Here is a 14402-nt window from a genome sequence, read left to right on the forward strand (position 1 = left end):
ATAGTGATCAAAATGTTCACTGCCGTGTCTTGTTATACACGCATACTATTATTTTTTGTGCATTTATATAATGTGCAATAAAAGGAGCATTTCGGAGAAATTAATTAAAATTCTTTGCAGTACGGATAGTGAACTCCCGGTTATAGTCAACCGAAATTTCGGTCTCTTTAAGGTTCACTATAGCGGGGTTTGATTGCAATACTAAAAAACCATCTTCCTGAACAGGGGGGGGAGGGGTCGTTCCCTCATACCTACAGTGTGGTTGATTTCCATCATCTGGATGAAGTTCCTCCATTCAGCTTCCTCGTAATTCACAGAATAGTATCCAGTGAAGTTGACGTTCAACTTGAACCAATCGGATTGATCAACATGTACACTCACTAAAAACACACACAATATTGAATTTAAAATAAGTTTATCTTTCATAAAAAGGCTGGAGATTATTTTAAATAAAAATAAATAAAGAATAAGATTTTTTTTTGTAAATTTATATCAACAATTAATATTTTGCTTGCATATCATGAATGTGATTGCCATCAAAAATTAACTACTTGCTTGATTCCATAGATAATAGTGNAGCTGATGAAGAGATATCCTTTCATTTTTTTGTTTTCCGGCTTTTTAGTATATACATACATTTTATACACATTTTATATATATATATATATAAAAGCTTAAATATTGAGAAAACATGGAAAGCAATGAAGATGAGAAGAAAGAAAATTATAAAAATAAAATTATTATTAAAAAACATATTTGTTATGTATCATAAAAGAAAAACATTGAAATTCCAGAAAACAAAATAAGGAGAACAGATATAACCTTTTCATCAGCTCACACGGTTATATCCACAAATTAGAGTGCTTTCTAATATTGTGTTAAAATAGCCAAAGCAAAATAAATATATCATTACAATAGTGTGAGGAGCATTAAAAAAACTTATTCTCTTCGTTTTTCACTAATTTTTTTATCCTTTTTGTCTTCATTGATATATATATATATATATTGACCGGATGGTGCACTAACTCAGAAATAACAAAAACGGTTATTTATAAACACAGACGTCAGAGACCCGTTTTTTTCAGTAGATAAAATCCTTATAAAAATGGTTTGAAAAACAAAATTTAATTTTACGAAATAATAATATTTTAAGATAGAAAAAAAAAGGTATTCTCACCTTCATCTTTCGAATCCAGAAGTAAGAAGGTAACATTTTGACGAGTCGAAGTTATAAAAGAGATCGGAATTTTCCAGCTTTTAAAAGAACAAAAGAAAACTATTATTTTATAGTAGGAATTTAATTTTTATGAAACAATTATTTATTTTGCAATAATTTCTTTTTCTATTCATGAGAGCGGTCCTTTTGAACAGAAATTCAATTCAACTTTATTTCATTTAAGCTTTTCTCGAAATTGAAAATAATTTACTTTTACTTAATATCGATAACTAGAATTTCGGCTACCGGTCAATTTCAGAGAAGCAGAAAGATTATATTTTTCAAACTATTTTTTTATCTATTCATTATGTACTATTAAATGCCCAAAATAGGGAGTAAATGAAGATTTATTGTGTAATAAATGTTGAATAGAATTTTTGCGGTGACAGTCTATAAATAGTTATAGCAATAATGAAAGGGGAAAAAATTGCAAATGGATAGTATTACTAGTCCCAATTGCAAGGTGTCGTCAGAACCGTTTCCGAAAAGTCAATCTTTTTAATTATATATTCCGGTTTTAAATTTGAAAAATATTCTGGTTGATAATTTATTTAGAATGGAAGCCGTGATAGTTCAGGGGTTCGCTGTCCAATGAGGTGAACAGGGCTCATATCCTAGCGATGGCTGATAGATACGAATTCCGCATCCCACTAGCGTCGACCACAGTACTGAAGTCAAAATAATCTCAGTGGTAAACGGTTAATGTTTTAGAGTCACCTTGCAGTCAGGCTAACCGTGAGATCCTTTCTGGGTCTTCCGCTCCATGTAACGCAAATGTGGTTTAGTTCCATTGAAAAGTCCTCCCCAAAGAAAACTTCTCTCACTATTTAATCCAGGAGTTCCCTTGTCTTCTGGAATGGCTTCAAATTGACAGGACTGCAGAGTTAAACATTAGTAGTCGTCAACCCAAAAATCTTAGTAAGAGCCGTGATGGCTCAGGGGACAGAGCGTTCGCTTTCCTTTTCCTATGAGGTGAACAGGGCGCAAATCTCAGCGATGGCCGGTTGATACGAATTCCGCACCCAGCTCACACCGACCACAGTGCAGCTGACGTTAAATATCCTCAGTGGTAAACAGATCATGGGTTAGAGTCTCCTTTCCGTTAGGCTTACCGTGGGAAGATTTCGTGGTCTTCCTTACAATGTAATACAAATGCGGGTTAGTTACATCAAAAAGTCCTCCACGAAGTCTGAAAGGTTAGTCTGATGATTAGTCATTATCAAGACCATCAGTTACATCACCAGCCATTGACCAAAATCAATCTGCGGTAATCAATTTATTGTCTTCAAGTCTAGTGATATCATATCTGGTGGTAGAATGAGGGTATCCCCGCATATTCTGAGAGTATAGATACTAACCAAATTTCAAAATGCTTGATGGTTCATGATGGTTTGGGTAAGATTCATGATGGTCCAACAACAACCAACATTTTTCACTATTTATTCATGGTTTTTGATATGCCAACAAACTTCTAATATTTCATGATAGAAAAGGCTTAATACTATGATGGTTAACCATCAAGAGAAGTTTGACTTCCTTGGACCAACACTCCACGATGGTTCCATCTATACAGTTCCATGATGGTTTAATATGAATTCTTGTCGGTTCTGAGGCATATACCATCAAAAGAATTTTTTTTATGATGGACCAAAAATAATTAGTGATGGTTTATAATGGTGCAACAATGCATTACCATGATGGTTTAATAATAATTATTATTGATTCAGCAGAAATATACCATCAAAACAATTTATTTATTTTTATGTTGGCCTATCATTTAGCAGTCCGAATCTCTACATTGGGGTGAGGGTGGTTCATGATCGCTACAACATTTGATTTCCAGGAAACTATGATGGAAATGTCTGATAGTTCTCAGAAATGTGCCATTGAAACAATTTGTTCTTTTTAATGTTTGGACCATCATAAATCCGTCCGAATTCCTACATCGGAGGTGATGGTTACTTATCAAGAAATATAATTGGTGATGGTTACTTATCAAGAAATTAATTTATCCATGATTTCCATCAATATAATGTTGGTCTCTCAATGTAAAGCCATCAAAAAATTTGACTTTGGAATAAATACGTTACAAGAGCACTGTATTGAGACTACGTGATTTTGGACAGCGTTAGCTGCATGATACAGTGGGCCGTGAATGGAGCGATCACAGCCATGAAGCACAGAATTCCAAAAAGTACTGATCATTTAATTGTCTAGCACAATATGCAGGGAAAAACAGTGATTCACATTTCCTGGCCAACTTAAACGGCTCTCGTCTCCAGGCATGCAATGGAACATCAACTCTGGATGAAAAGAACATCATTTTACAGTTCAATGCCTCAAAAGGACATGCTGCGGTTTAAAAATTTCGGTTAAGCTGTTTTAAAACATGTTCATTGTTCAACAAGATAAAAAATAAAGCTCACTTGAAAGGAGAGGATTGTCTGTGGAGGGGATCGAGCAGGAACCTGTTCTGTTGAAGGGTGATGTGATGGTCTGCACTCCGTTTCACTGTAATGTATGGATAATTCATTTGCTTTGTCCATGTATCCATTATGCTCCCAATATCCACTTTCTAATCATAGAGAATGAAGTTAATTCATGGAAAACAAAATTTATAAATCATCCTTAAGAGGTTTAATAACAATGATCCTGGATGCTTTTAGAATAATTAGAAAATATGCATTTCATAGCTAAACTAGCCTAATTTTTTTTTCAATGAAGGCAAATTAGAAAATGTATCGACTAATTACCAGAAAACAAAATAATATTTATTTTCACTCGGCAAAAACTTTTTAATGTAAACCTAAAAAGGTTTGTTATGCGGTTTACGTGTAAACCTTCAAAACTTAAAACGAGATAATGTTCTACCCACATTAACCTAATTCAAAACCTTCTACATAAAACCCTTAAATCGTAGTTGACTTAGGGTTTTCAAGCGAGGTAAGATCATTTGATAAAGCTAATCTCAAGGAGAAAATAATCTTAAATCTAGGTAATTATAAGGTTTTCTCTCGCTAATTCTTGAAAGCTCAGGTAAAATCCACCTTGTCGCGAAATTTTAATTTACAATGCAATTTGATCCTATTGCCAGTGTGACGTCAGCTAAAATGCAATATGAAATTTTTGCAATATGAAAGTGCAATATTTTTGCTTTATTGAAAAAAGGTTTTTGGTGCAAACATTTTCGTGAGAATTAGAAAAAAAGTTCCGACACAAGTTTGCATGCTTTCTGGGATTCTAAATTATCAAACTATTCAATCTTATTCAAAACACAGATGCTCTATCAAAAACGAGAGACTGTAAAAAAAAGGTGTGGGGTACACATTAATTTTGAACAGCAACACATTAGAAACTGTCAGGAACAATCTCTTGATAGGAGCAAACAGAACTCCCTCTATCAGAAGCTTATTTTTTTGTATACACTATAGGACATCGATAAAAATGGCATATATCTTGCAGGGTATCTGCAAAATGGCACATCCTAAGTCAAAATTCTTGATGGTCCTACATTATTTGATGGTCACCATCATCTGACATTTTGCAATACGAGTTCATGATTTTTGAAATGCCAAAAAGCTTCTATCATTTCATAATGGAAAATGCTACTTTAATACTATGATGGTTAACAATCAAGAGAAGTTTGACTCTCATGAACCAACAATCCATGATGGTTCATGATGGTTCCAACTATACATTTCCATGATGNAGTGTGACGTCAGCTAAAATGTCATTATGGACTTAAGCGACCCTTTTGCCTAAATGACAATTTCTTTTTAAGAAAACCTCTGAAAAATTTATTTTGAATCCTTTTAGTGAAATATTTGTGCAATATGAAAGTGCAATATTTTTGCCTTATTGAAAAAAGGTTTTTGGTACAAAAATTTTCGTGAGAATTAGAAGAAAGTTCCGACGTAAGTTTACATGCTTTCGGGGATTCTAAATTATCAAACTATTCAATCTTATTCAAAGCACAGATGCTCTATCAAAAACGAGAGACTGTAGAAAAGGTGTGGGGTACACATTAATTTTGAACAGCAACACATTAGAAACTGTTAGGAACAATCTCTTGATAGGAGCAAACCGAACTCCCTCTATCAGAAGCTTATTTTTTTGTATATACTACAGGACATCGATAAAAATGGCATATATCTTGCAGGGTATCTGCAAAATGGCACATCCTAAGTCAAAATTCTTGATGGTCCTACATTATTTGATGATCACCATCATCTGACATTTTGCAATACGAGTTCATGATTTTTGAAATGCCAAAAAGCTTCTATCATTTCATAATGGAAAATGCTACTTTAATACTATGATGGTTAACAATCAAGAGAAGTTTGACTCTCATGAACCAACAATCCATGATGGTTCATGATGGTTCCAACTATACATTTCCATGATGTAATGAACCATCAGAACAAGTTGTTATTCTTATGATGAACCATCTTAAATCAGTCCGAATTACTTTATTGGGGTGATTGTTTAATGCAATCAAAAAATATGTTTCATGATGGAATTATTGATGGTTGCCATCAAGATTATGTTAGTCCATCAATGGGAAACCATCAGAAACTTTGACTTGGGATACCTTGCAGATATCTACAAAATAGCAGCTTATCTTGGAGATACAAAAGGGCATATCTTGTAGATCAGCAACATACCTCTTTTGAAGCGGCAGAAAATTCTTTCCACAGGTCATCCGTTCGTGCATTTTTGAAAGAATACTTTTTCAAATAATTCTGAAATGAAAGTTTTAAAATAATTACATTTTAGGAATTATTCCTCATTCTATTTAGTTTGTGATACACAATACTTACCGTAACACCTTTTCTGAAATCATCCCCCATATAACTTTCCAGCATTCTCAGAATTGAAGAACCCTGTAAAGATTTAACAGTTCATTCTCTTTGAAGAGAATTGCCCAATTAAAAAATGACAAGGAGAAACCAAACATACAGTCCGCGGCCATATTATTAGACGCACTATGAGATTCTATGTAAAATCTTAATTATCACGTGATACTCTATACAGCTGTATTCTTTTTACGCGGCTGAAACCGGTTTGCATTTGTTTATGCTCCTGTATCGATTGGGGTTAAAGGCCTGTTTACACGGTCCAATTTCTTGAATCCGAGAAGTTGGTCGGATTTCTCTGTCCAAGAACTTGGATGACTCGTTGATACTATCCAAGTTCTTGAATGTCGCTGATTCGTTGAAAGAAAAACTTGCGCATGCGCATTGTTCATATTCAACATTATAAAATAATACTTACATAAGTTTAANGTTCAAAAATGACTTTCGGAAAAGTGAATCACATACGCGATTCATCCATCAAACTGTCATGACCCACCTGGACCTCCTAGACCGATAATCACCCCTTTTAACCACAAATTGAAGTGGAAAGGGGAAAGCATACCTTTTCTCCGACCCTCGACACTTTTCGTGGCATCTTTCTAAAATGTGTCTGCCGCTTGTAGTAAGAAACTAAGAGAGAGGGGAAACGCCAGGAGGGTGATGCAATACGTTAAAAATAAATACAAATAGGAAGTATATAAAACTCCCGAATAGAAACCTATTACATGTATGTTTAAATATAAAAGTATTGCATATAAACTCGTGCAAGACATGTCATTGTTAAAAAAACTACAGTGCGTCTAATAATTTGATCTAATTATTATAATATACTAATATAATACCTGATATAATAAATATTCTTTATTTATACAATATGTCGTCTAATTCATCCCATCGTCGGATTTATATTACATATCGTCTAATTTAACCCATTGATACACTGACGTAAACAAATGCAAACAGTCACATAAAAAACAATAAGGCTGTATAGAGTATCACCTGATAACTAAGATTTTACATAGAATCTTAGAGTGCGTCGAATAATATGGCCAGACTGAAGTCACAAAATTAGAACATGTTGATACGTGAACGAAGTCGAATAATTATTAGGATTTACATTTTATATGAAATTTCAATGTATAATATTTATATATAATATTCATTTATAACTTCAAAAACAGTGCATTTTCAAACTCACTTTACTGTAGGCGATGCTGTCGAATATGTCACTTGTGACTCGCGTCACGCTCTGCACTACAGGATGCGAATGAATGAACTGGTCATTCTCCATCGCAAAACACACGCTCTTCATCCCCGGCACCTGTAAGATTGCATCCTGCACAGTAACTGTGAGATATTAACACTTTCAAAATTCATTGCTGACAGCCATGAGATTTCGTTCTCATATTTTTTTTCGATATTCCCGAAAATCTCGGATAATCCAGAAAAAAAAGCGCTTGTCAATAATCTGTGACGAAATATCGATCTTAATTAAGGGGAAACAACGCAGTAAAAGTTTCGAGCAATTAAATATATCTCCGTTTTTAGATAGTTTTATATTTTAAGATTATTGTACAGAAACAATGAATTAATTTTCCTGAAAATGTAACATTTACGACCTAATATGTCTCTGATTCGATAAAACTAAATTTAATGCTTATGGAAATAAAATGAAATAAAACAAATTACGTACCAAAATGGAGTAACTTATTTCTTTAGGATAACCACAAAAAAAAAAGCATTATTATTGATTCTTATTTAATTTTTATAATGGGTGCTCTAATAATTGTTGTCGGTTTTAATGAGTATCTAATAAATAAATACCTGTATAATGGAAATAAGTACTCTTAAAAGTACCAGGAGAAAACTGATTGAGGTAACTATCATGCTCGAGCTGCAACATTTTCCAAATAAAAATGTAATGCATCATTTGATGCATTTCGTGGGGTTGACCTTTGCTTAGCACTAAACGTACCATAACCGATCAAATGACCGTTTAAGAACTTTTGCATCGAAAATGCGGTTATCCTATCGTTTTTGCACAATTTGTCTTTTTTATTTTTTTTTTAAAAATTATATACAGTTAAAATTCTATCATTTTTTTTGTATTTTGTTTGTTTTGAAAAATACTCGACATCTACCTATTTCTACGACAACCCGTCATTTGACCTGGAGAATAATTTATTGCTTTATAAGGTAATCAGATCAGAAATGTCGATGTCATGCGCGTTTAACGTATTACATTTGATGAGTTGCCCATTTCTGCAAAGAGTGTTGCGTAGTGAATTCAATCAGAATAACTGTGAATTCTAATTTCAAGAACGACCTAAAATTTTAGATTGGCATTTTTGTTTAAGAAAAACTGACAAAAACTAAATGTTTTGGTAAGTAGCTTATATTTTATTTTGATAGCTTTACTTCATTTCTAGCTGTTCTGCTCTAACCCAGAAAAGCGTGGAAACAATCAAGACGGCACGAGCTCTTAGAAGATATAATATTAATTATAAGAATAATTATAAGAATTATAATTCTCATAATTCTTATATATTCTTATACTTATAAGAGTTATAGAAATAATAATAATGAGAAAAAATATGTTTGCTGAAAATGCAAAATGGAAACACCCTGTATAATGTAAAAAATGCGTTGACCAATGAATTAAAAATTCTTATTCTTTGTGTTTGTAATACATAAAAATTGGCAATATACTACTTTGTTTAATAATAATAAAGTGTTTTTAGTTTATTTCCTTCCTAACATCCATATTTCACACATTCAATCAACAAACATAAAGTTCTGCCATTTGACCGACTTTGGTAGAAATAGGTATAGATTAAGTGTTGGTAAGATTAGAGTTAAACCATGCCTGAGTTAATCTTAAAGCCTCTGAGAAGGGTCATAAATGATTGGATTTATTTTAGCTTTATTAATTGAACAGTCTTTTTGGGTTTCTATTAATTTCGTAGTGTCGATTATTTACTTTTCTTTGCAGCTTTTCTATTTGATAAATAAAGTCCAGATTAATTTTTATTATCAAATATTTATTTTAGTTTCCTTGTTTTTATGAAAAGACAATGAATGAAATTAAAAATAGATTCAATTTGTCAACTTACCGAATAAAGATGGGGAAATGCGTGTTGCGTACCCTTCCAGGATACAAATGTAGCGAATCCTTCGTTCAGCCACAAATCATTCCACCATTCCATAGTCACCAGATCTCCGAACCACTTTACAAACAAAAACAACAATTTACAATCGCTTCAATTAAGACAAGTATTGTGAGTATAAATTAGTCCGGTCCGTTTTTTTTTTGTGGTCAAAAATGCATTTATTTCTGAACAAAATGAATTAGCAGATTAATCAAAGTATTGTCTATCGCTGTCTACTACTTTTTCCCACCTTTCAGGCAATTTTCGAATTCCATCTCGAAAAAATGTCTCGTCTCTTGAGGCGATCCAAGTTAGGAGCCAATTTTCGATTTCTGCGAAAGAAGTGAACTGGTGACCTGCAAAATCATGCTGCATCCGTTGGATCAACCAGTAATCAGAAGGAGCAATGTCCAGAGGACACAGCGGGTGCTGTAAATTATCCCACTTGAGCGTTTCCAAATAGTTTTTTACGACTTTTGAGACATCGGGCTGACCGTTATTATGCAGAAGAATAACTTTGTCATGTCTTTGCTCGTATTCCGTCCTTTTTTCTCGTAATGCACGGCTTAAATGAATCAATTGTAGCCTATACCAATCGCCCGTAATGGAATCACCAGTTTGTAGCAGCTCATAGTATACAAAACTATTCACCATTGATCATTCACCATTTACCATTCTTTATTCACCATTAACCATTCTTGAAACGTCGAAACCATTCCCTACATGATTTATCAGTTGGATCATTGTCAACATAAACTTCTAAAAGCATTCGATGCTCTTCATCTGCACTTTTCTTCCAATTGAAGCAGAAACATAAAACCTCCCGCAAATGGTGTTTCATTGCCGCAAAATTTGACATATTCAACAAAGTAAAAAACAAGGTTTTTGTATGAAACTCAAAGCGAAAAAACTGAATATTATTGACATATGTTTAACCTCTTTGAAACCAGCTGTCACTATATAACATTCATAACAGCAGAGCCATTTTTTAAAAACAGACCGAACTAATTTGTACACTCCATATGATTAAACACATTACAACAGTGCAGAAAATGTCATGAGTTATTTTATGATTAAAATACAGACCAAATGCGGCATACTTTGCGACGATCGTTGGTTTAGTAGACCACTGCCAACATGGATAGGGAAAGATCCAGTAGATTTTACAAAATAATAATGTCAAGAAGTACTAAAGATTTTATACATTGGGAATATTAGAGAAAATTCCTAATATTCCCTAGGTGTAAAATATTTAGTACATTTTGCATTTCTTGTTACAAAATGTAATAAATATTTTACACATAGGGAACCTTAGGCAATTTTTTTAAATCATCAAAATAAATAAGAAAAACTGCAATATTTCCAGTTATGATTTACATTAAGTGAGCTTGTGTCATGTTTACTCTTAATTTTGAATAGTAATAGGTATATAATTCATTAAAGTTAGTTAACTAATTTTCATGTATGAGTCTTGCTTCTTTGTGTAATAGTAACACATATTTAAATATCCAAGCGAGTCACAATCTCTGCAAAAATTCCATTTCAATAGGGATCTTTTTAGGAAACTTACTGAATTTAAGGGAATTTTCTAAAATGTGCTAAAACCAGGAGAATGTTTTTTTTTTCAAATCAGCAGACGAGGAGAAACTGGCAAAATCCAGTTTTCTATTTGAAAATCCAGTAGAGTTTTCAGCTTTGCACAAGTAATAATTTTATGAAGGTTTGATTTGAGTGCTCTTGAAGCAACAAGCCACCTCGAGGGTCGAAAAATTCTGGGCACTTTAAAAAATGAATGCAAAAGCTGAAAGTGAAGAAAAATTCAAAATTTGAATAAACTAAGTTACAGCTAGTCAAGAACGAGGATAGAACGAAGCTCAAAAGACTTTACTTATCACGCAATGACTCAAATAAATAAAAATTGCTACTATTTGAACCACTTTTGCACGGACAATATAATACAAGGTTCTGTTTGGAGCTCATTGCAGATGGAAGAAGTCGCACTCCGTAGCCTTGTCATTTTGAACTTAATCCAGAAGACAAGGAAACTCCTGGATCAATGCCCTCAGAGGTTTTGATTTGTTAGGAGAACTTGGAGGACGTTGTGATCCTGACGGATTTAACGTGCGCCAGTCACCATTTAATACACGGAGATTCTTCGGCCGGCTGGATTCGAAAGTTGACCCAGTAAGAAATTTTACCAGGATTTTTCTTTTACCAGGTTTGTTACTATTTCCAAATACCTATGGACTCTAGATCCAGGAAATCAACAGATTATCATCATTTCATTATTCATTGTGACAAATACTGCAAAAGAGACAATTTTTCGTCAACAACTATGTTTTTAGACTCTCTTGGTGAATAACTTAATAAGGAAAAGAAAGCTGTACACTGTTCAAGATCTGTATGTATGCATGTGCCCCCCGTGAGTGCATGTGGCTCAGTGGTTAAGGAACTGAACTGTCATTGTGAAGAATTGGGTTCAATACCCAGTAGCAGATAGAAGCCTACCTAGCCTCAGAGGGAAAGGGATACTAGCTTCTCTGGAAAGTAAAAGCGATCTGTGCGCAATGTTGACCACACACATAACCACATTAATTTCGTTGGGCATGAAACTGTGGATCCTTAACCTCCATGATCCTTCTCCCTTACAAAGGGTTGTTGCAAGAATTCCTTACACACGCACGCACGCACACACACACACATATATATTCTGTATCAAACGCAGCGTCTCTTACCATGTGCGCTAATTCGTGTGCAATAATGGAGGCGGATGAGAGCTTCTTGGAATCTGGTGCTTCATTGTCGACAATCATTATCTCCTCATCGTAAGTAATTAAACCCCAATTCTCCATTCCATTCGGTAGGAAGTCTGGCACAGCTATCATGTCTAAAAGGGAATCGAAGCACAAATCATCATTATCTTGGGAATGCTTTCACTCTGCTTCATTTAAATGTACAGCCTCTGTGGCCTTATTATTATGTGACGCACTCTAAAGATTCTATGTAAAATCTTAATTATCACGTGATACTCTATACAGCTGTATTGTTTTTACACGGATGAAACCATTTCTTTACGCTCCTGTATCAATGGGTTAACATTGTAATGCAATACGTTAAAATTAAATACAAATGGGAAGTACATAAACAATCTAAATAATAACCCGTTACATGTATGTTTAAATATAAATGTGCTGCATATAAACTAGTGCAAATCATGTCATTATTAAAAAACTACAGGACGACTAATCATTTGATCTAATTATCATAATATACTACTATAATGATTGATATAATAAACATTCTATATTTATATCTAACATATATCGTGTAATTTATCCTATTGTCAAATTTATATTATATATCGTCTATCGTCTAATCGTCAATAAATGCAAACCTGTTTTAGTAGCATAAATACAATAAAGCTGTATAGTATAATTGATACTTGAAATTGAACACTTGATAATTAAAATTTTACATAGAATCTTAGAGTACGTCTAAGAATGTGGTAAGTGACTGTATATATCGAAATTTTAATATCATTAAACAAAATCAGTACACAAGGAACATTTTTATAGTTAATTTTACAGTCTAAAATAAGATCTCTGACAATTACGGCGATAAGAACCATAACTTTATAAAAATAAGTGATTTTCAAAGTTTTTCAAACTCTGTATTCGTTAAAAAGTATTTTTAATATTTAAGCGTTCGTTCTTAAGTCCAGATAATTCTTCAGTCAAAATTTTCAAGTCAAAATTTTTGACAATTTTCCATTGATGGACTAACATAATCTTAATGACAATCATCAATAATTACTTCATAAACCATTATATTTTTTAATGTATCGAACATAAGTAACTATCACCCTAATGTAAGAATTCGGACTGATTTATGACGGTACAACATAAGAATATCTACTTGTTTTGATAGTTTATTTATGTTGGACCATCGAAAATTTCCGCATTGTTTTTTAGAAATAATTTGTTGGAATGATCATGAAGCACCATCATCCCTAAGTAGGAATTTGGATTGATTTTTAATGATCCAACATAAAAAACCCAAGCTGTTTGGATTCCTGAGAACCTACAAGAATTCCTACTAAATTATCATAGAACATAGAAAGGTATACTTGGAACCATCACTGATTGTTGGTCCATGAGAATCAAGCTTCTCTCGATGTCCATCTTAAAGTAGCATTTTCCACCACGGAAGGATGGAAGTTTGTTGGCATATCAAAAAGCATGAATGCAATAATGGAAAATATTGGATGATGACCGCCATCCTCTGAATCGCTTTAAAACCAGCATGAGTCATATTTTAACAATCTTTTATTAATTCCTTTAACAATAAATTTTTAAAAAAAAATAAGACTCATCTTAATTGGACTTAAAATACGACGAATTTTTAGATTTTTTCGATTTAACTGACCACAATGAGCTATTCACACTGATATCGTTAAACTTTAGTTTTAAACAATTATTGAACTTATATTAATTTTTAACGTATATTAAAATCGAAAAAAACGTCTTGATATTTATGTCATTTTTAATTGTTACTGGACACAGGATTATTTTTTTGCGTGTGGAAGTCCTTGATATAATCCTTTTGAAAAATAACATTCGAACTAGTGGATTTAGAATTTTAAATATAATACATAGAGATAATTATAGATATAAAATTCTGCCTCATCTTTAGAGCTCAATTCGTCCCCTAACTCAATTTTCTTCCTTATGTTTCGTAAGCTAGCTTCAGAAACCTTCAATCTTCGTGATATTTCACGGTTTAAAATTATTTTAGCATTCACTAGGGCCTTTCCTTCAATTTCTTTACGTGGTGAAAGATTGTCTTTTTTACCAACGATGAAAGTGTTCCAATTGATTATTAATACACTGCACACAAAATAAACAAGTAACTGTGTAGTATAAGCTAATAAATACAGAGACATAGAAACACGCTCGCAACTGACGAGAACGCGGCTGAAACCAGTTTGAACTTCTTTACGTTCGACCTATCCATTGGTTAACATTGTAATGCAATACGTTGAAAATAAAAACAAATAGGAATTATGTAAAAAAATCTCCTGATTCAAAACCCATTACAAGTAGTTTAAATATAAAAGTATTACAAATAAACTCATGCAAAACATATCATTATTATAACACTACAGTGTGTCTCATAATTTGG

General features: G+C 33.0%; 1 protein-coding gene across 2 annotated transcripts in view; it reads right to left on the bottom strand.

Moving 5' to 3' along the window:
- Nucleotides 1-14402, bottom strand: part of LOC107439767 (uncharacterized) — a 159263-nt gene that overhangs the window by 68821 nt on the left and 76040 nt on the right. For both annotated transcript variants that reach the window (XM_043051795.2, XM_043051794.2), the window contains 8 exons: nt 11957-12108; nt 9186-9299; nt 7271-7393; nt 6037-6099; nt 5881-5958; nt 3643-3791; nt 1178-1254; nt 256-380 (listed from right to left, as the gene is read on the bottom strand). In XM_043051795.2, the coding sequence (XP_042907729.1) occupies nt 256-380; nt 1178-1254; nt 3643-3791; nt 5881-5958; nt 6037-6099; nt 7271-7393; nt 9186-9299; nt 11957-12108 (881 nt within the window). The remainder of the gene's footprint in view (nt 1-255; nt 381-1177; nt 1255-3642; nt 3792-5880; nt 5959-6036; nt 6100-7270; nt 7394-9185; nt 9300-11956; nt 12109-14402) is intronic.

The sequence above is a fragment of the Parasteatoda tepidariorum genome, chromosome 3 (assembly GCF_043381705.1).
Source record: "Parasteatoda tepidariorum isolate YZ-2023 chromosome 3, CAS_Ptep_4.0, whole genome shotgun sequence".
NCBI classification, from domain to species: domain Eukaryota; kingdom Metazoa; phylum Arthropoda; class Arachnida; order Araneae; family Theridiidae; genus Parasteatoda; species Parasteatoda tepidariorum.